General features: G+C 47.1%; 2 protein-coding genes and 1 non-coding gene across 4 annotated transcripts in view; 2 read left to right on the top strand and 1 right to left on the bottom strand.

The window, feature by feature from the left end:
- The first annotated feature begins 953 nt into the window (after positions 1-953).
- On the top strand, positions 954-19,415 carry LOC135817939 (CCR4-NOT transcription complex subunit 10-like). The gene is made up of 16 exons (XM_065331244.1): positions 954-1,568; positions 4,250-4,327; positions 5,899-5,962; positions 8,011-8,072; positions 8,450-8,551; positions 8,827-8,889; positions 9,157-9,246; positions 9,640-9,946; positions 10,342-10,702; positions 11,182-11,448; positions 11,852-11,911; positions 13,119-13,351; positions 13,819-13,881; positions 15,715-15,839; positions 17,661-17,736; positions 18,729-19,415. Exons 1-16 carry the CDS (start codon positions 1,293-1,295, stop codon positions 18,878-18,880), a joined length of 2,379 nt encoding a protein of 792 aa, XP_065187316.1. The 5' UTR covers positions 954-1,292; the 3' UTR covers positions 18,881-19,415.
- On the top strand, positions 7,828-7,951 carry LOC135818644 (U5 spliceosomal RNA). The gene has a single exon (XR_010553743.1). It is a non-coding gene; the product is annotated as a U5 spliceosomal RNA (small nuclear RNA).
- Positions 19,416-19,464: 49 nt separating the features above from the next.
- Positions 19,465-22,044, bottom strand: part of LOC135817937 (alpha-mannosidase 2-like) — a 28,893-nt gene continuing 26,313 nt past the window's right edge. For both annotated transcript variants that reach the window (XM_065331242.1, XM_065331243.1), the window contains exons 28-29: positions 21,092-21,388; positions 19,465-20,532 (exon numbers count right to left, since the gene is read on the bottom strand). In XM_065331242.1, coding sequence (XP_065187314.1) covers positions 20,383-20,532; positions 21,092-21,388 — 447 coding nt within the window. In that variant the 3' untranslated portion in view covers positions 19,465-20,382. The remainder of the gene's footprint in view (positions 20,533-21,091; positions 21,389-22,044) is intronic.

Here is a 22,044-nt window from a genome sequence, read left to right as displayed (position 1 = left end):
CACTGGTCGTATCATACAGCCCATATTCCATTGCAGGTGATGGGCGAAAGTTCTTGTGGAGATCCGCTGAGCTTCCTCGGCGTACTCGTGGATTTATGAATTTGTGTCAGAAATTGCACTGAAATTGCAGTCGAGTGGACTTCTGTGCGTGTGTTGTGAGTAAATCGCGACGGCTCCCTTCCTTCAGCATCGTCAAAACGCAACATAGAGCATTATTACGCACTCGTTCCATGATTCATGATAATGCCTGGATTCTTTTAAAAACAATCAATGTGTGTTCCCTATCTATCTACATTGTACATGGTTGCAGGTCGTTATTTATAAATCTTGATAATTTCAACACTTTTCTACTCGTATACTGAGTACGCGGTGACTTGAGCCGTTTAGGAAACGGAAGTCTTGGCGAGTGTACAAAAGGTAAACCTATCATTTGTACTTCATAACGGAATTGTGCACAAAAATGCACACACACGTTCGCGCGCACACACACAAGCACACACACAAACACTGTACAAACACACACAAAAGTACAAGCACATGTGCACATACACACGCCTCTCCCCCCCCCCCACACACACACACACTCAACTCCCCACCCCTGTACTGAGTCTGACAGACATACAATCATGTTTATCCTTCCTTCGCCACCAGTTTCGAATAATGGTGTCAACAACGAGTTGTAAAATATTGGTATTTTAGGACTCCCTGCCCTGAAGACAAGCACAGCGCCGTGGATCGAGCAGATCCGGCCGCGCCGGCCTAGCGTGCTTCACTTTCTGGCCGAGGCAAACATCGTCCGCGTGCGCGCATCCCGTGTCCTCTCCCGGGCTTTTACGACTCCCTGGTTTACACAAAATCATGAAAATGGCGACCATGAGCCCGTGTCATGAGCCCGTGTCGCAAAAAATAAAAAAGGAATGCGAAGGAAAGAAAACGATGATGCATGAGTTTGTTTTATGTGTCTCGATCTGTTTTGTTTTTGAGTTTCTGCCTGTGAATGTAAGCCATAATTCATTTTCTACTTCTTTTCTCGTCTACTGTAACTGAAGAGGAACTTCAAATTGATAACTCAGGTTGTCCTCTCTTATTTTATTGCACACATAACAGTGAAGGAGGAAAGCCAAGGTTCTGCTTTTATTGAAGTCTGGAGTATTTACTGTGTGTCATACTAAGCAGAACTCTCTTGGAATTGAGCAAAGAGAGAATTCGAAGTACTGTCCAACAATATTACCCGTAGAAAACTGAATTCCCGGCGACAAATTTCCAATTGCTCAAAGCAGCGTGAGCAGTGAATGCCGAGAGATGGTGGAGCTATGTCGGACAATGGCGTAGTGAAGGGAGGTGACGGCCCTGTGCTTTCAGAGAACGAGAGGAAATTAGCTGGGCAAGCGCAGAATGCCTTCGAGGCTGGGAGTTATGGAGAGTGCCTGTCCCACCTGGGTCGCCTGAGAGAGCTGCGGCCTGCGGATCATAAAGTACTGCACAACATTGCTGTTGCTAGGTATTATTATTCAGGCCTGACACAGACTGGCGACTTCGTGCAGTCTTTATCTGGATTGAAAACACAGGTAAAGGAAGCTAATAAGTATAGTGCATGTATGTACATTATGCGTGTCGGTGTGAGTGTGTATAGGCGAGAGAGAGAGAGAGAGAGAGAGAGCGAGAGAGAGCGTGCGTGTGCGTGCGTGTGTGTGCGTGTGTGTGTGTGTCCCATATGGTGCAGTGGTATGTGCAGTCGATTTCCAATCGAGAGGTTGCGGGTTCAATTCCCGACGATTATGGTCGCACACGTCTTTCTTCTCTTTCTCGGACTCTTCCTGACTTTTCTTTCATTCTCCTGGGTGGTTACCAACAGCCAGTGTATGCCGGAGTATGTGGTGTGGTGTGTGTGTGTAGAAAAAGAAAAAAAATGGAAAAATGAAAAAATAGGGATTCACTGGCCAGAAAAAGTCACTTCAAACAGCTGTGTGGTGGATACCAGGCTAAAAATAGTGGCGGTCAATTCATTAGCCTTGCAAGCTGTTGAATGGTGTAATCCCAGCACAAGTCGCTATGTCTAACATAGCTGTTCGCTATCATCGCTTCCGCGATGGGCATGTCTGAGGTCTGAGGTGCATGCAGTGCACGTTCTGCTAGGTAAAACCTGTATCTATGTTTTTGCCTTTCACTAGGCAACACATACACACACACACACACACACCATTGGACCATTGGACGCCCATCGCCGGAGGCGATGATAGCGATGCTACAGCAGAAGCCATAGCAGCTTGTGCTGGGATTGCACCATTCAACAGCTTGCAAGGCCGAAGAATTGACCGCCACTATTCAGCCTGGTCTACACCACACACACACACACACACACACACACACACACACACACACACACACACACACACACACACACACACACACACACACACACACCGAATAATGCTCCACACAATGACGAATGTGCACTTGTAGTAGATACGTGCATGAGTGAGGACTGAAAGAGGCTTGAAACTGGAAACTTTCAAGTTACGACGTATTCCATTTGCACCCTCTATCTCTTTCATACGTGAATGAGGACTCACACAGGTATGCTGCGGATTGTCTCGGCTTGTTGTTTTGTTTTGTCACCACACACACACATCCGCCATGCGTTTGTGATGCACATCTTAGTCTCTCTAGCATCAGGGTGGTAGAGAGTAGTGGAAATAAGTGACATGCATGCCCTTCGGCAGGCTGTCACGGCTATATCAAATAGGTGTTAGTTGAGGCAAATTGTCACTTCATTGTATTATCACCGTCAGTTTGCACCCGTTGGTTGCTCGATGTGTGGCCAGGGATAGCAGGCATGGCGGCCAGGCTGCCACATCCAGTACAGTTACATAAGCAGCGCGCATGCACGCTGCTAGCGCCCGTATAGTCTTTCTAGTCAGAGTTCTACCTGTGGTTTGAAGTACAGTGATCTAGTCGTGTGTGAGTGTGATGTGGTATAGTGACCTATAGCCATGTGTGAGTGTGATGTGGTATAGTGGCGTATAGCCATGTGTGAGTGTGATGTGGTATAGTGGCGTATAGCCATGTGTGAGTGTGATGTGGTGTAGTGACCTATAGCCATGTGTGAGTGTGATGTGGTATAGTGGCGTATAGCCATGTGTGAGTGTGATGTGGTGTAGTGACCTATAGCCATGTGTGAGTGTGATGTGGTATAGTGGCGTATAGCCATGTGTGAGTGTGATGTGGTATAGTGGCGTATAGCCATGTGTGAGTGTGATGTGGTATAGCCTACTATAGGGACCTATAGCCATGTGTGAGTGTGATGTGGTAGAGTGACCTATAGCCATGTGTGAGTGTGATGTGGTATAGGGATCTATAGTCATGTGTGAGTGTGATGTGGTGTAGTGACCTATAGCCATGTGTGAGTGTGATGTGGTATAGTGATGTAGTCATCTGTGAGGGTGATGTGGTATAGTAATGTAGTCATCTGTGAGGGTGATGTGGCTACCTCCAGTGGAGAATGTTGTTTTAATGCATATGCATGTATGCCCAGAGATGGAGTATTGTGAATGGGGAAAGGCGCACAGAAGAGGCTGGAAAAACAAAGGCAATGAAACTGTCAGCTTTTCTCTTCTCGGTACATTCACACCTTTACCATTGCAATGCGTGCACTCTTGCCGTCTTTGATGTGACTTTACTCGGTGACTGCTAAGAATGCCTTTGGTGTGACTTTACTCGGTGACTGCTAAGAATTCCTGTCTGCTAGTGTTCCTTCTTGTGACCTGTTGGTGCTGAAATATGCTTGATCACGCACCATTTGGGGTGTGACCTCTCACCGTAAATCACTGTTGTGTCAAAAGAGTTACTTCCTTGCACAACTTGCTCCATTCCTTATTTTTACCCATGGAGGAGTTGTTCAACTTCTTACACTCAAATTGTTTGCTGCTAGCCGTGGAGTGAGGGATTCGGTGTACATTCTTTTCTGCTGCTGTCAAGGCCTTCTTGTATTTGACTTTTTATGATGCACTTGCCACTTGTCCTTATCCTTTGAAGTTTATGGCCAGTGTCTAAACTGAGTATGGGTTCTGAGTCTTCTGACCCGGCCAATATGCATCGATGTGATTGTATTCTCAGTGTTTGTTTCATGTGTTGCGAACTTGCCTTTTGCAATCTTGCTGCGCCATTGCTACTACTGCTGCTTGCCTGCCTGCTGCTGCCGTTGCTGCTTGCCTACCTGCTGTTGCTGCTTGCCTACCTGCTTGCACAGCTGGAAACCTCAGCGGGTGATGGCGGTGAAGTGGAGAAGCGAGTGCTGCTCTTCAATTTGGCGACAGTTCACTTCCAGGTATGTTTCCTTCATTCTACACCAGCACAAGTACATTTACTACGCACTTTTTTTTCCAGATATTAACCCTTTACCATCCGACCAAAATTCCCCAGCAGTCCCAAATGCAATAAGTTTCACCATATTCTGAGAATATCTTCGGTTCTAATACACCAATTTTCACAAACTTGGGCATTCTGGAAAGCTCTCCACGCGCTGCGTCCATTGAGCTCAAACAGGACACTACCAAGATCACATATCCAGCGCCAGGGAGCTTCAAATACACCCCATCGCTTGATATACGAGGACATTCTCTCCTCGCCAGCCATTTCTCGCTCCTTCATCGTAAACAACCCAAATCTTTTGCTCGAGTTTCTTTTCATGCTGCCCACGCACTCAAAGCATGCAAAAGTGACTCAGCATGTCAGGAGAGGGGAAATTCCCCGCTCAAGGTCAGTCACTCGGAAAGAAATTCGACTTTTGCCGTGGCCGAAATGTCGAGCGGAATATCTTTGGAATGCGACATCGCAGCTCTTCACCGAATGATGCAATGGAAAGCTGAGCTCTTCGGCTTCTTCCTAGATACTTAATTATTTAAATTCCGACATGAATCGATTGAGTTACGTATGTTTTAGTGTATGCATGTCCATCGATCTCTAGAGATCGATTCAAGTACGCACGGATGATAAAGGGTTAATCATTATAATTGCAAAACGATTGCCCTGTACAGTGATGACTTAAGTGAGGCCCTGGATTGTTTGCATACGCACTGCTGAGCTAAAAAAATCATGGTGGATAGTATGCACGCCCCTGATTTGGCAGCAAAGCGTGAAGGTCCGTGTTATGGCGTTCACTTTCGGGTGTTGCGTATGCACGTGTACTGCTGCATGCATGTGTACCGTTGTTACTGTGAACCTCCCATTATTCCTGGTGTAACTGCAAGATAGGGCGGCATGCGGACGGTACAGTGCAGCAGTTGTAGATATGCATGCATGCAATGTCCATGCTTTGCGGCCAGTGTGATCGCGTGCTGTGTTGGTGTAGTGCGAGTGCACCGCTCCTGGGTTCTGAGTTCACTTTTCACCACTATAGTTACCAGTACATGTACGGTCAGACCTCGCTGATCCGGTCCTCTTTTATCCGGATCCCTCGTCGTCCGGAAGAAAATATCTGGTTACTGATTTACAGCATACGTGATGCATCCAACAACTGGTGTTCGGTTGTCCGGTTCCCTCGCCTATCCGGATATTTTTTTGTGGGGAACGGATGTGTGCGGTTAAGCGAGGTCTGACTGTATCACTGGCCGGCACTCAACAGCTGCATTTCACCCAAGAAAAACATTCTTTTGCATATGCAGCAGCTGTTGTGTCGGTTAGTTTTGCCGGCAATTGGAATATTCTACAATGAAGCTGCGCGAAGTGCCTTTCAAGGCTTTTTGGCTTGTCTTACCTACGCTTCTCTGCCGTGCTTGTAAATGGGGCGTATTTCCTGGCGAAAATAATGTCTTCTTCGCATCTTTCTGTGTGTGTGTGTGTGTGTGTGCGTGTGTGTGTGTGTGTGTGTGTGCATGTGCGTGTTATTCTGATTCTCAGCTGCAGCAATTTGCTGTAGCGACCAGCATTGCCGAGCGCCTACTACCGCGTGTAGATCTGTTCAGTGAGTGTTTGGTGCTTGTCCGTTGTATTTACTATTTATGCCGTATACTGAGGCTGCGTACGAAATTACGATACTGATACGTACTTTTAAAACCTATTTTTGTGTACAATTGGCATGGCTGGACAGTTTTGTACGTATGGAAATGTTGTGTACGTGGTTCCGGAACTTCCGTGTGAAAACCTGTGAAATGTTTCATGTACGAAAATGAAAATATTCTTGACAGTACAGGTCAGACCTCGCTATAACGACCCCCGCTATAACATAAACCTCACTATAACGTACAAATGTGAATGTCCCTGCCGAAACCGCATCACTTCTGTACAAAATTTCCTCGCTATAACATAATCCGCTATAGCGTAATGTTCGCTATAACGCACTGTTTGCTGGGTCCCGGGCGCACGGAGACCTCAGCATAACGTAAAAACTCGTATAAAAATGACTATGTACACGGCATGCATGCCTTCTCGCGACGAATTCGAGACTGAGCCGTCCACCTCGGAAGCAGGGAGTAGTAAAATACCGGTATTTTACTACTCCCATTACTTTTTATAGGCTCTAATCGTCACATCACGACTCACATGTACAAGTACACGCACTACATGGCTCTTGTCACCCCTTTGCTGACAAGCCTGTACACATGTGCACATCTTTGCCAGGCATCATCATACTTGTATGTAAAACAGTACAGTTGTAATCAGTAAGTGAAGAGCGTCATTTTGACATACATATTGCATATTGGTGTGCCCAACTCAGTATAACATAAACCTCGCTATAACATAATTTCTCCCATACCCCAGAGATTACGTTATAGCGAGGTCTGACCTGTATGTGGCGTTTGGTGAAATCACCTTTGATGTTAGCGTACAGTACCTTGCATCCACGTTTGTTAGTGTACAGTATCGCATATGTATGCTGCTTGTGTTCCATGTACCGTCTATTCGCACACTGTGTGCACTGGTGGTAGTTCAAGGTCAGTGATGATCAGAAATTGGCCCCAGGCGTGTAATTTCGTGCACTCAGTCTCTACTTGTGCGAGTTGGGTGGTGACGGTGTTCATTTTGGTCATGTAGGCATATGTCCACGGGCAGTTTTCTGGCTTGTTGCCACTCCACGGAGCACTGGAAGTTTTCACATCCTGAAATTTCTTACCCGTTTCCATGGCAACGGAAAATGATTTTTCGCTTTTTATAGGTTTGTTTGCACATAAGTCACTTTCTAATGGGGTCCATGTATTATCCTGTATGCTTTTGGGGACAGCTGAGATTGACTTCTGCATGAGCACAGCGACAATTATTTGGCTTGCACGGCTTGTATCGTAGGTTGCCTGGGTATGAAGTCATACAATGTACATGGCTGTGTGTGGGTGTGGTCTCTGTACATAATCGTTAGGTGTGTGTTTGTGGCCTCCTTTTTACTATACATTGTAAAAGCTTATTCTGTGTCTTTTTGGAGGTAGTAGCAACAATGTGATCGTACTGTTACTGGTGCTCCAACATAGCGAATTGAATGTTGCCTTGGTAACTGGTCTGGGTACGAGGTCACATGGCTTTATCAGCGGTGGAAGATCTTGCCCGTTACAGCTGTGGTTTATTCGAAGTTAATTGTAGCATGTAACGCTATCCAGTATCTTATTTGCTTTTAACCAATTGTATCTCTATGTTGTCTGGGTGCGAGTACGTTACCATGGCAACCCGGCAGCGGCCAAATGTTTGCATGCCTTTTTTTGTGGACCAATGGATATCTTTGCAAATAGTCGGTATAGATTTGGGTGTATTGTGTGTTTTATCTGTTGTCGTAGTTTTTTTGTGACTATTGACCATGAAGTCCTTTTCAGATCAAATACTTGCAGCAGAGCTGGTAATAGCATACTCTGGCTTCCCTTCAACCACGAATAAATCTTTCGCCTTTTACTAAAGATTTCCGTGGAGGGGAGCAATGAAGGAGTCTTCGTACCAATTTTTTTATAGCCCTTGTTCATTGAGCAAGGGTTATCTATAACAATCAAAAGAAAAAGTGTTGTGTTTTTCCTGTTTCTATCACGTTCACAGGTGATAGCTTTTCCAGGTCGGTGTACTTCCTTTTGTGTGATCTCTACTTGTTGACGTCTGAGGTACGGAGTGCCTGCATTCTTCGTTTGTATTTTCTGTCAGGGTCCAGACACCCATTGGATCTTCTTACGTTACCTCCCTTATACAGCCACGTTTTGGGTTACTTTTCTTATCCCACATGATCGGATTTCATTGAGCAGCGTTGCCCTTGAACTGTGTAAATGATATCGGCAGGTAGCCGAGATGACCTGATATTGAGGTAGGGCCCTGCTGAGGATCTACAGTGCATGACACTCCACACTGCTCCCTCCCCAGTGCGTCAATACCAAATAATAATTTCACTTGCCTCTGCCATTCCTGTTTTTTTTTTGCTAGTACTGAGAACACCATTGTATAGCCGGTGGTAACGTGTATGTGCGAACTTTACTTTATTGTACAGACAAGCAAGGCATCATGGCTGATTTCGAAGATTGACCAGTATCTGCTGGCACAGAACAACTCCCAGTTGAGCAATGTCAACAACAAGGGGGAGCGAAGTCAGGTAGGGAGCATGAGCGTCTCTCTCTCTCTCTCTCTCTCTCTCTCTCTCTCTCTCTCTCTCTCTCTCTCTCTCTCTCTCTCTCTCTCTCTCTCTCTCTCTCTCTCTCTCTCTCTCTCTCTCTCCTTGCTCACTCAAGTCTACTTTGCTTGGTAGGAAAGATAATGCATTTCTTCTCTCAAAGTGATAAGATGTCTTCAGGCTTCTCCCCTCTCCCCCGAAATGTACTGTATGAGTACTCTGGATCTGATCTGTAGTTTGTGATGTTCTTTGTCCAGCATGCTGACAGGGAGAGGGCCTCCAATCCACTTGGCGACAGAGAGCTTTACCGCCTTTGTCAGGTAAGCGCGCATGTGTGTGTGTGTGTGTGTGTGTGTGTGTGTGTGTGTGTGTGTGTGTGTGTGTGTGTGTCTGTGTGTGTGTGTGTACATGTGTGTGTATACGTGTGTGCTGCACGCGCTCGCTCTTGTACGTCTGTGCGTTTTACCATACACTTTGCGTGAGTGCTGTAAGACATGTTATAATTTATGATAAATGCCAAAAGATAACCCAAGAAGATTATGTTATCATTGATTCATTGGTGTTGTCTCTCCTTGGTCTGTGTGCAGCTGAAGTTTCGGCTATGCTTGATGAAGCGAGTAGCGAAAAACATGTGCAAACGGGAAATGACCAATATGATGTCCACTTCTCACGGCACGGTAGGTGTTTCTCTCTATCAACTGGCGAGAGAGAGTGCTTGACTCGTCTCCGTTGGGGGCTTCGGTGATGGCAGTATATCTGCTTGACCCGGTACATGTGTTCGTGTTTTGTAGGTATTGGTGATTGTTTGTGTCAGCCAGCTTGCTTCAGGCGATCTTTTCACTCTATGTGTGTGTGTATGGGGGGGGGGGGGGGGTATTCGTGTGCTGGCGTGCTTGCGTATGCTTGTGACAGTCAATTTTCCTTGAGGAGCCTTCAGGTTTTATTCTACTTGTCTGAAACTGATGAATTCTGTGTATTTATCGCTGAAACTGATGAATTTCGGTTATTTATTGTTCCGGAAGCTTATGGATGCTGCATATCTATGTATGATGTGTTTCGTTACTGCACAGTCACAAGGGGCTCTGTTCCTGAAGAGCCAGTTTGAGTTCAACAACCAGAAGTACACTAAGGCGGCCAAGCTACTCTGCGACTGCTCTCAGCTGTCGTCTTCCAACGCGGCGTCGTCGGACGAGCTGAGCCTGCGTCGCGCCAACGCGTCTGCCCTGGGCACCAGCCACGCGTACCAGGACGACCTGTTCTACAACAACATGGCGTGTGTCTACAGTCGCATGAATCGCCATCACGTGGCCGCCTTCTACTGCCAACAGGCGCTCTACCTGAACGGCGAGCAGCTAGCAAAGGCAGCCACTGAACACGGTAATGTATGGTTTTAGTACTGTTGAAGCCGTACTGTTCAGTGTATATTATGTCATTGCTCAATGGGCTTCTTGTAATATGTGTGTGTGATGCTCTCGTACTGTACACTGTCCTGGTGGTGTCTTGACGCGGCTACTGCCACGCTAGTATGTGTGCAGGTCTCGGTATACTGCTAGTGCCCGTGTAGGGGACGTGTTTATCTGTGTATGTGTGTGTGTGTGTGTGTGTGTGTGTGCGTGCGTGCGTGTGTGTGTGTGTGTGTGTATGTGTGTGTATGTGTGTGTGTGTGTGTGTGTTTGTGTGTGTGTGTGTGTGTGTTTGTAATTCTAACCCGTATTGTGTGTGTGGTGTGGTGTGTCGTGGCTTTGATTGACTGTCTGTGTCCGCTGGTGCAGGCGTATCGTGCCTGGCAACACTGGATATCTACCACCGCCACCGCCAGCTGCTCTACAACACCGGCGTCGAGCTGCTGTTTGCCGGCCAGCCCGAGGCGGCCTTTGCCAGCCTGCTGGACGCCAGCAAGGCACTCTACTCTAGCCCACTGCTGTGGCTGCGCCTGGCCGAGGCATGCATTGCCGTTCACCAGCGCGATACGCACGCTGCTGGAGCTTCTGCTAGCAGTGGTGATGGCAGCGCAGCACGGCGTAACCAGCAACAGCAGCAGCAGTCCAGGCCCAGTCTGATCCGGGCTGGCGTCGGAAATGGTGCGCATCACAAGCTGATTGTCACATCCGCTGCTGAACACCTGGGGAAAAGGTAGCTAGCGTTTTGTTTGCTTTCCCTCACCCTCTCTCTCTCCTGCTCCGGTTGTTGCACACACACACACACACACACACACACACACACACACACACACACACACACACACACACACACACACACACACGCGCACACACACACACACGGGCACACACACACACACACACACGAACACACACACACGAACACACACACACACGCGCGCGCGGGCACACACACACACGGGCACACAAGTATGCACATGCTCTAAACCGCACACACCACACACTCATATCCATGCATGAACGCCAACCACAAAGAACACTACAAAAGACTTATGTTGCCAGGATCATATTGCCTACTGTAGCCAAGACCATTCGCCCCTGTTCCCGCTATGGACTCATCCTTCCCATATTTCTGTCTCTCTCTCTCTCTCTCTCTCTCTCTCTCTCTCTCTCTCTCTCTCTCTCTCTCTCTCTCTCTCTCTCTCTTCTCAGGACGGAGACAGCAGCCATTCCAGCCTTGACCCTTGAGTTTGCTAACCTCTGCCTAAAGAACTCATCATTGCTCCTGAAGCAATGGTCACCTACGGCATCCCGCGACTCTCGGACGAACCCGATGGCTTCGGGGAGTGCAGCATCAGCAGCGCGAGGACAGAATTCACTATTTACATCCCATGGCAATGGCCATGAAAACGGGCTGGACGCTGGCAGCAATGGGCTAAGCAGTGACGTTCATGCACGCAGTTCAGCACTTGACTCTTGGTGAGCTCTTTGCTTGTATTTTTACCGGTGCTCTATGTTTTTACGGCTGTCTCTGGGTGTTTCCCTCGCATGCTTGTTTACCGCAGGCCTGTATGCTTCACACATACTAACTGCTTGTACTCGTGTTGTCCTTCACTCTACTCTCACACCAGCAAACGCCGCCCTCACTGTTCCACACGTTGCTTGTGGACATGGTCTTGCCCAGAATCAACTGGGCGCTGCTGGTCTTGTAGTAATGTTATTGTTTTGGTTGGTTGGTTGGATTTATTTAAAGTCGTACAACAAACAGGCATATCTGCCTCCTTATAAGTTATATGAAGACGACTTCTGGCAGTAAAACATTTTTTTAAAAGAAGTAAACTCTCACAGCAGCTGTGTGCGGCCATGGTCTTGTTCCCTGCAGCCCGCCGAGTACTGGTCAGCAACGCTTTCCACACCACACGGTCGACGCTGTCCCACTTCGGTAAGCATGTGTACATGGTGGATAACATGTTTATTTCGATTGACAGCATGTTACAAGGCGGAGGACGACGCACTGTGTTGAAACACAGTCCTCCTACAGCCATCATCGGTTGGCAGAGCCCCGGCCTTGACGATGATGGTTGTCGTCAGGAGCACTGCTTTTCAACACAGTGTGTCCTCCGCCTTGTAACATGCTGTCGGCCGAAATAAACATGTTGTCTATCAACAAGGCTACGCTTACATAATTATAATATGGTAGATACATGTAGATGCTGACAGCTATCCGTGTTCTGCTGCCTGGCGTAAACCCACTCCGTCTTGGATTTGCTGCTTCTAGGTGCAATTGTTGGAAAGTAAATGCAGGCTGGCAATAATGACCGTAGATTCCAACCTCGTCTACGAATATGCAGTACTAGTGCTCCTTAGTGCGCTCGCACTCCAACAAGAGGCTCACGTCCATGCGACGGCATGACACAGAAATGTGATGGTCGTGCTGACACTATGTCAGAACACGCAGAAGAGAGCTGTTGCGTTTTCAAATTTCTCAACGTTCGGAAGAATTGTTTGCATTTCAGGTTCGAACTGAGTGAGTTTTTGCAGGCAATGAGCCCTCTAATTTCATGCAAGGTCTGTACTAGCAGTTCTAGTTTCTGCGTACTGTAGTGAAGGTAAGGTTCTCTCTACATTCCATGCCATGTACATATACAACACGGCCGCTACAAGTACTGTAGTGTCTTGTATAAAAGCCGGTCTTGTATAGAAGCCTGTTTTGAATACAAGCCTGGTTTTTATACACACTGTCAGTGCATAAGCCTGGTTTAGTGTTGACATACATAGAGGTACGTGGTTTGAATGGAAGCCTGACTTGAATACAAGCCTAGCACTGATATCGGCTTATACGGCCGTAAGCACCTGCTTTTATACGCGGCATTACGGTACTGCAGAGGCAGAAAATTTCGTCGGTCAATAATTTTGTCCAACTCCTAAGAAAGGGAGTTCGTCCGGTTGTAAATTTCGTCCATGGATCATAATAGTGTATCGAAAAGCTGGACAAATCGATATTAGTCTGGCACTTAATTTAGTCCAAAAGTTCCTTGGACGAAAAAGACGAAATTAAATTCCAGACGAATATTTCTGCTTATACAGTATGTGGTCAGTATGTGGTCAGTATGTGGTCAGTATGTGGTACTTCTGTTTGCTGTGCGTAGAGCGTCAGTACTACTCTGCAGTACCTACGTGTCGCTGTGCCTTGGCAACTTTGTTGTGGCGCTGCACCGCGCCCAGGACCTGCTACGCATGCCCTCGTTGCCGGGCATGTTCCGTTGCCATGGCAGCCTGTACGCTGCCGAGGCGCTGGTGGAGTTGAGTCGTGTGGAGGAGGCTATTGTCGTCCTGTCACCGGAAACACTCGCTGATATGAATGCCTATCAGTCGGCACACCGTAAGTTGTTGTTGTTCTTGTTCTTGTTTCAAATCTTCATTCTCACGTTGTTGCGGCTGTTGTTGTTGTTGTTGTTGTTGTTGTTGTTGTTGTTGTTGTTGTTGTTGTTGTTGTTGTTGTTGTTGTTGTTGTTGTTGTTGTTGTTGTTGTTGTTGTTAATGTTGTTGTTAATGTTGTTGTTGTATTCTTTCATTTTACTTGGTTACGAGCACAGGCAAAGATTGTGTGTGGTGTGCTAGCCAGGAGTCTGGTGTTGCGTCAAAGAGAGTTGTGCTATTCTATGTGTAGAGCTTTGCACTACTCTAGTGCACACTACCGCACACGCACACACACACACACACACACACACACACACACACACACACACACACGCACGTGCGCACACACACACACACACACTCACACACACAGAAATCTCCTCACACGCCTCTCCTCTTTCTTCTTTTTCATTCTTGTATGCATTGCAGAGGCTGATGGTAGCACAAGTTCCGCTGCTCACAGAACATCGGGTGCCTACTCATCTGTACATTGTAAGCCTCTTGGTATGTGTGCCGGCATGCATGCATGTGTGTATGTATGTATGCGATATATGTGCCAGGGTGTTTGTGTGTATGTGAGATAAAGTGGGACAGGGAGTAGGTAGGAGAGAGAGAACCTTGAGAACTGTAACTGTACTAGTTTGTCAGGAAAAATGGAAAAAAACCCACGGTTGGCGTGAGACTCGTTTTTCCGCATTCGTAGGAACGCCACCACCCTGTATAGATGGATTGTCAGAATGGCACCGTTACTTCTTTGGATTTGTCAGAATGGCACCGTTACTTCTTTGGATTTGTCAGAATGGCACCGTTACTTCTTTGGATTTGTCAGAATGGCACCGTTACTTCTTTGGATTTGTCAGAATGGCACCGTTACTTCTTTGGATTTGTCAGAATGGCACCGTTACTTCTTTGGATTTGTCAGAATGGCACCGTTACTTCTTTGGATTTGTCAGAATGGCACCGTTACTTCTTTGGATTTGTCAGAATGGCACCGTTACTTCTTTGGATTTGTCAGAATGGCACCGTTACTTCTTTGGATTTGTCAGAATGGCACCGTTACTTCTTTGGATTTGTCAGAATGGCACCGTTACTTCTTTGGATTTGTCAGAATGGCACCGTTACTTCTTTGGATTTGTCAGAATGGCACCGTTACTTCTTTGGATTTGTCAGAATGGCACCGTTACTTCTTTGGATTTGTCAGAATGGCACCGTTACTTCTTTGGATTTGTCAGAATGGCACCGTTACTTCTTTGGATTTGTCAGAATGGCACCGTTACTTCTTTGGATTTGTCAGAATGGCACCGTTACTTCTTTGGATTTGTCAGAATGGCACCGTTACTTCTTTGGATTTGTCAGAATGGTACCGTTACTTCTTTGGATTTGTCAGAATGGCACCGTTACTTCTTTGGATTTGTCAGAATGGCACCGTTACTTCTTTGGATTTGTCAGAATGGCACCGTTACTTCTTCGGATTTGTCAGAATGGCACCGTTACTTCTTTGGATTTGTCAGAATGGCACCGTTACTTCTTCGGATTTGTCAGAATGGCACCGTTACTTCTTCGGATTTGTCAGAATGGCACCGTTACTTCTTCGGATTTGTCAGAATGGCACCGTTACTTCTTCGGATTTGTCAGAATGGCACCGTTACTTCTTCGGATTTGTCAGAATGGCACCGTTACTTCTTTGGATTTGTCAGAATGGCACCGTTACTTCTTTGGATTTGTCAGAATGGCACCGTTACTTCTTTGGATTTGTCAGAATGGCACCGTTACTTCTTCGGATTTGTCAGAATGGCACCGTTACTTCTTTGGATTTGTCAGAATGGCACCGTTACTTCTTTGGATTTGTCAGAATGGCACCGTTACTTCTTCGGATTTGTCAGAATGGCACCGTTACTTCTTTCCCAGTAGCAGTGTTACTGTAGTGCCGCAAATCCATGTGCTCTACCTGTCCGTCGTCTCCTGGTTATTGACGGTGACATGTCGATTGCTGGCCTCAACACGTCTGTGTGTTTGGTACGCCATGACTGATTATGTGTGTGTGTGTGTCCACACATGCATGTGTGTATGCGTGCGTATATACATTATTTGTGTATGTGTATACACAAAAGGCGCACAGGAGGTTTTTTTAGAGTTCGTCGCTATTCCGAGGTTCTTGCACAATGCAACCATCAGTCGACTTTTAACATATTCAGTGGCACTTGGCCAATATAAATTATAGAGTGTAGTTTGGTGATGATTTAAATAGTGGGTATTGGTTCAACGCAGCCATTCAGTGGGTATGTGTATATCTAATTTGTGTGTACACTTGTGGTATGTGTGCAGATAATAACCTCTATCCCACCTCTCCGTCGTCTCTGTCGGCCGGCAAAGCCTACCTGTACCTGAACTTGGCATCGGTACACTCTCTCAACAATGATGTAGACAGGGCGAAACGATGCTTGCAACATGTAAGGCAACAACAACAGTGTTCTGTGTGTGTGTGTGTGTGTGTGTGTGTGTGTGTGTGTGTGTGTGTGTGTGTGTGTGTGTGTGTGTGTGTGTGTGTGTGTGTGTGTGTGTGTGTGTGTGTGTGTGTGTGTGTGTGTGTGTGTGTGTGTGTGTGTGTGTGTGTGTGTGTGTGTGTGTGTGTGTGTGTGTGTGTGTGTGTGTGTGTGTGTGTGTGTGTGTGTGTGTGTGTGTGTGTGTGTGTGTGTGTGTGTGTGTGTGTGTGTGTGTGTGTGTGTGTGTGTGTGTGTGTGTGTGTGTGTGTGTGTGTGTGTGTGTGTGTGTGTGTGTGTGTGTGTGTGTGTGTGTGTGTGTGTGTGTGTGTGTGTGTGTGTGTGTGTGTGTGTGTGTGTGTGTGTGTGTGTGTGTGTGTGTGTGTGTGTGTGTGTGTGTGTGTGTGTGTGTGTGTGTGTGTGTGTGTGTGTGTGTGTGTGTGTGTGTGTGTGTGTGTGTGTGTGTGTGTGTGTGTGTGTGTGTGTGTGTGTGTGTGTGTGTGTGTGTGTGTGTGTGTGTGTGTGTGTGTGTGTGTGTGTGTGTGTGTGTGTGTGTGTGTGTGTGTGTGTGTGTGTGTGTGTGTGTGTGTGTGTGTGTGTGTGTGTGTGTGTGTGTGTGTGTGTGTGTGTGTGTGTGTGTGTGTGTGTGTGTGTGTGTGTGTGTGTGTGTGTGTGTGTGTGTGTGTGTGTGTGTGTGTGTGTGTGTGTGTGTGTGTGTGTGTGTGTGTGTGTGTGTGTGTGTGTGTGTGTGTGTGTGTGTGTGTGTGTGTGTGTGTGTGTGTGTGTGTGTGTGTGTGTGTGTGTGTGTGTGTGTGTGTGTGTGTGTGTGTGTGTGTGTGTGTGTGTGTGTGTGTGTGTGTGTGTGTGTGTGTGTGTGTGTGTGTGTGTGTGTGTGTGTGTGTGTGTGTGTGTGTGTGTGTGTGTGTGTGTGTGTGTGTGTGTGTGTGTGTGTGTGTGTGTGTGTGTGTGTGTGTGTGTGTGTGTGTGTGTGTGTGTGTGTGTGTGTGTGTGTGTGTGTGTGTGTGTGTGTGTGTGTGTGTGTGTGTGTTTCCAATTTCTTGACATTTTGAACAAGTGTGCATTTTCCGGTTCGAATAATTGACTGTTTTTTCGCAGGCAGTGAGGCAAAGTGCGGATGAAGGATCAGCGTAGGTCCAGAAACGTTATCACTGCCCCCCCCCCCCCCCCCCAGAGTGTGTAACACCTGATCCAGCTCTGCATAAGGTCTTGGTCGGGTGTAGTCGGATCTTCTGATGTCATGTGTACACTCCACACCAGCGCAAGGCCGGTCTCGAGGCAGGGCACCGTTGTTTTTGATGCGAGAGTCCCCGCGACTCCCCGGGTTCCCCTCAGATGTGTACGGTGTTATGATGCAAAGATCTGATTACGTTCCCAAAAGTCACATGCAACTGTCACTGATGATGCAAGCCATTGCCATGTTGTTGTTGTTTTTGCCAGGCACAGTGAAACCTCGTTAGGAAGAACACTGATAAGACAAATGTTTGCCTAAGAAAAACTAGTATTCGTAACTGTATTGGATAAAACCCTGTGTATTCACTGGGTAAAACATACGGATAAGAAGAACTCCCGTTATTGCGAACAAATATCATCGGTTCCTTGATGATCGTCCTAAAGAGGTTTGACTGTATGTCTTTACCACCATTGTTCACCCAAAAGCATTCCTGCTTGTTCTGTTTGCTCTTGTTCTTCTCGTTGTGTCTGCACCACCATTATCCAACCGCAAGTATTCCGTTTTTGTCTTGTTCTTCTCTGTTCACGCTGTGTGTGCAGGCATGCGCATGTCTTCCAGCCCATGAGCTGCCACAGCAAGCCATCCATCTTGCTGCCTTCCTGGAACTGCAGTCGGGTAAGGAGTTTGGCAGTGGCTGGTACCACCAGCGGCCTTTTTTGTTGCATTTCCGGGCGAGAATTTTTTAAATGTTAGAGGGCAGATTCGTGTGGAATTCTTCAAAGTACTGTATAGCAGGAAATTTTCGGACGGAATTTATTTTCGTACGATTTCGTACACGGCCTCTTTTGTACTAAAATTAATTCCGTACTAAAATTTGTTCATGTGAAATTATGTACACTTTACATGGGTACTGCTTGCGAACACGTCCATTTAGCATGCAGCACTGTTCGAAAATATAATCCGTACGAAAGGTCGAAATTCGACTTTGTCCGAAAATATTTCCGTCCGAAAATTTCCTGCTATACAGTATTGTCTTATATCCTTTGGCCTCCTTTGCTTTTCACGAAAGTTAATACGGTTTGCGGATGCGAAGGCTAGTTTGTGTGTATCTGAACATTCAAGCGATGCCGACGCGGATCCCGCGAATATTATTATTAATTTTATTAATACGGTTTTTTCCTACTCCCTGATCACAGATTATAATAGGAGTACCTTTCTCACCAGCACGGAGTACTTTTCTTGTGGTTGAGACCATGCTGAGCTCAGACCTGCCAGCACAACACGGTGCAGGCGTAGATCAGGAACTGTTGATAAGGCGCTACCCAAACTTGAAATTTAGAACTTTGACAAAAAAAGTTGAAAAAACCCCGCCACAGTGCGCACTTTTGTGTGACATCTGTGGAGAATGCACCATGTCAAGTACAGAGAGGCAGTGCGCCCTAATGCCTGCGATCGGCAGTGCACAGTACACAGTGCACAGTACACAACGCAGTACACAAGAGGTACACAAAAGGAAGTAAGGTCTTATTTTGCCAATGTCAAGTACACGTGGTATTGCCAGCTTTATGCTACTGTTTGAACTACAAGTAAGCATGCCGTGTGCAAGTGAAGAATGTACCAGCTTTGATTTTATTTGATTTACCATTACTGTTACGTTGGCCTTGCAGGTAACAGAGCAGCCGCACTGCAGATCTTGAAGCGACACCATGTCCCACCAGCCATGATGACCAAGCAGACTGGCGATGCCGCCATGGCCACCAAGACGACGGCCACCAGTGGTGCTGCTGCTGGAGGAGGCAAGCGCAGCCGCAAGAGTTAGCCTGGGTGTGCCTGTGTGTGCTGCCGCTGCGGGCATGTGCACTGCTGTCTTTAGACTGGAGGAACCGGCTGGGGGAAATCCCCGACTTGATTGTGTGTGTGCGTGTGTGTGTGTGTGAGCTGTGTACAGTAGTATCATGTGCTGCACGTGATGTCGGTTGCTGATCTCCTTAGTGCTAGTAGTGTGTCTGTGCTAGTGTGTCTATTGTATGCTTGCTTTCCTGCCAGTGAGTTCTCACGCTGTGTTGATTTCTCCCTTTTCGAAGTGTGTTTGTGTTCTCACTTGAGGTACGGTAGTTGCCTCTCTCCCATTGCCACGACAACTGCAACTTAACTGGCTGCATGCATATTATTATAATCATAAGAATTATTCCCGCCGCCTTGTCATCTCCACTCTCAGGGTGCGCTCGGGATTGTCTGTCTGTCTGTCTGTCTGTCTCTGTCTGTCTGTATTGGTACGATTTTTTGTTTTCCGCTCAATTTACTTCAAGGATAAGAAAAAAGATACAGATTACAGCAAATTTCATAGCAGCCTACTAGCCTACACTGACTGGGTGCCTTGTCGGTGTAATAATATACACTGTGTAACTACTAAACGGCACATCACTACTCACTACTCGCTAGTGTGGAGAAAGCGAAATGGATCAATGAAGGGAAGGGAGGTGACCGAATTGGATCAATAAAAAAACGGGGTGATGGACGGCTGTTATAAAGCTCATTCATCGACTTCATTGCCAGCAGCATTTAAAATTAACAAGAAAATAGAAGCAAAATACAGATTAATACTACTACTCTTTGGGAAAAAGGGGCATCTACTACTTCAAAGAAGCATTCTACCTAGGTGTCTCCCTCGACTCTTCTGAAAGCGAATGCAAGTACACGGTAGTAGCCTAAAACAAATGCAATCAACTACAGGGGTTCTCCACCACTGACCCTCCTCGTCTGGAACAGCACGCTGTTGTTTCTAGCAATATCAGCAGCAGTAGTAGTAGCAGCAGACTTGGTAGGCATGGAAGCGGCGGATACAACAGGGATGATGAGATCAGTACTGTGACAGTAGTACCAGCAGACCAAGTCAAGTAAGTGATGTACTGAAGGACTACACGAGAGCACTAGTACTAGTAGTGTGATCGAAGTGTTTACCTTACTGCTGGGTACGACGACGTGGTCACACACTCGCATGGCAACGCTAACTAACCGACCGCACACTGCATGCAGTGGCAGCGGCGTTGGCCGGCGAGGTTTGGCAGCGACGCACTCCACTACTGAACACACGCCGCCGCCGCCACTGCAGTGTAGCGGCAGACTGCATAGCGGTTGTTCATTAGAACACGCACACTTGGATAGTGACAGCGGCTGCTCGTACCTAAACTGAAGAGAAGCAGGCGAAGTACCTGCTACTCCAGGAGCATCTGCACACCTCATAAAGTTAGCTGCTGCAGCTGAACAGTGCAAACGCCATCACTGGATGATGACATCACACAGATACTACCACTACTGCTACTACAGTTCTAGGTTGTAGGCTTCGATCTCCAGCGGTCGAATGCTGACGGGCGTGAACGGGCTGACGTCGTTGTGCCGATGTGCCAGTGACAGAGAGACGTTCTGCACACTACGCAGGTGCAGACCTTCAAACAGGGCACCTAGGTTCACCTGCACACACACACACACACACACACACACACACACACACACACACACACACACACACACACAAGCATGCCACCACAGTAGGAAAAAACACCAACACACGGAACAAAATGTTAGTGAGTGATCAGTAGTAACTTACAGATACAATGGCATCGGCAAAGACAAAGTCTGTACAGTAAAGTACAGTAAAGTTAGTATACAATAGTAGGGAGGTTTAGTCCCACGTAACGGATACGGGAACGTGGGTGATACACATAAAGTTCATGCAATGGACCCACATTCGCAATGTTGTTTTTAGTCACACGGAACAAAAAAAGCAAAATGCTTATGAACAGTGTCATTGAGCTGAACACACTGAGAGGGAAGAACAGGTTACAGGAATACGGCTACAGCCCCAAGTGGCAAAGGTGACACACAACTCCACATCACTACACCAGTATGGTGCACAGACGGTACACAACCCCACATCACGACACCCCACAGACAGTACACGACTCCACATCGCCAGCATGCATAAACAGCACACCGCTCCACATCGCCACACCAGCACGCTCACACTAACCTGAGAGTTTGTCGTCATGCAGAAATCCGGAACAGCGTAGCGACAGTCAAAGCCCTTGTTGTGGACGAGCAGTGCGCGGTGTGAGCCAGGCTGCGGCAGTCCACTGCCGCCCTCCTTCTGTAGAGTACGCAGGTTGACCATGAATAAGTTGCATGGTAGACCGGCCTGAGCAATGCCTGACAGTGGGGCTGGTACGGTGGGGTCAGTGTAAGGACTGCTGGAGACGTAGCTGATTGGGTGATGCATGAACAGCTCTAAGAGCATGTTGGCCATCAGTGTTGCATGTGCACTGCCCGCCTGCATACATACACACACAGACACAGACACACACATACCGTACAGCCCATAATTATACACAGACCACACACACACGGACGCACACACACACACATATGCACACACGCACACATATGCACACACGCACATATGCACACACGCACACACACACACACACAAACACACACGCACGCACACACGCACACACACACACACACACACACACACACACACAGCACAGGGAAGCATATGAAGAGCATGCCTGATTGAAGATACAAACATACAATACTGAGAGGTGACTGCGCAGAGGCACATACATACATGTGCGTTTCAGGAACGCACACGCACGCACGCACACACAAAATACATCACCCACCATATTATTGCGGGAATCCAGACCACTCACATGCCACAGAAGCTACCTTCTATACATGTACCGTAGTGTCTCATATAGAAGCCTGTTTTGAATAGAAGCCTGATTTTCAAGATGCACTGTCGGCACATACGCCTGGTTTTAGTGTTGACATACATAGAAATACCTGTCTTGTATAGAAGCCTGTCTCATGTAGAAGCCTGCAAAATTTCCCCCAAAAAGGTCAAATAAGCCGCGGCCGTTATACACGACTTTATGGCATCTACATAATGATTAGGATCATTGCAAAACACCAGCCGTACAG

Source organism: Sycon ciliatum, chromosome 5 (assembly GCF_964019385.1).
Source record: "Sycon ciliatum chromosome 5, ocSycCili1.1, whole genome shotgun sequence".
Lineage (NCBI taxonomy): Eukaryota > Metazoa > Porifera > Calcarea > Leucosolenida > Sycettidae > Sycon > Sycon ciliatum.
This window is presented reverse-complemented; position numbering and strand designations above follow the sequence as displayed.

What these genes read in the sequence shown, in the direction of transcription:
- LOC135817939 (XM_065331244.1), top strand. Translation starts at nt 1,293, where the DNA reads ATGCCGAGAGATGGTGGAGCTATGTCGGACAATGGCGTAGTGAAGGGA. An exon ending in TCTACTTGTTGACGTCTGAG is followed by an intron (nt 8,073 to 8,449) that starts GTACGGAGTGCC and finishes TTTATTGTACAG; the next exon opens with ACAAGCAAGGCATCATGGCT. An exon ending in GTCGACGCTGTCCCACTTCG is followed by an intron (nt 11,912 to 13,118) that starts GTAAGCATGTGT and finishes TGCTGTGCGTAG; the next exon opens with AGCGTCAGTACTACTCTGCA.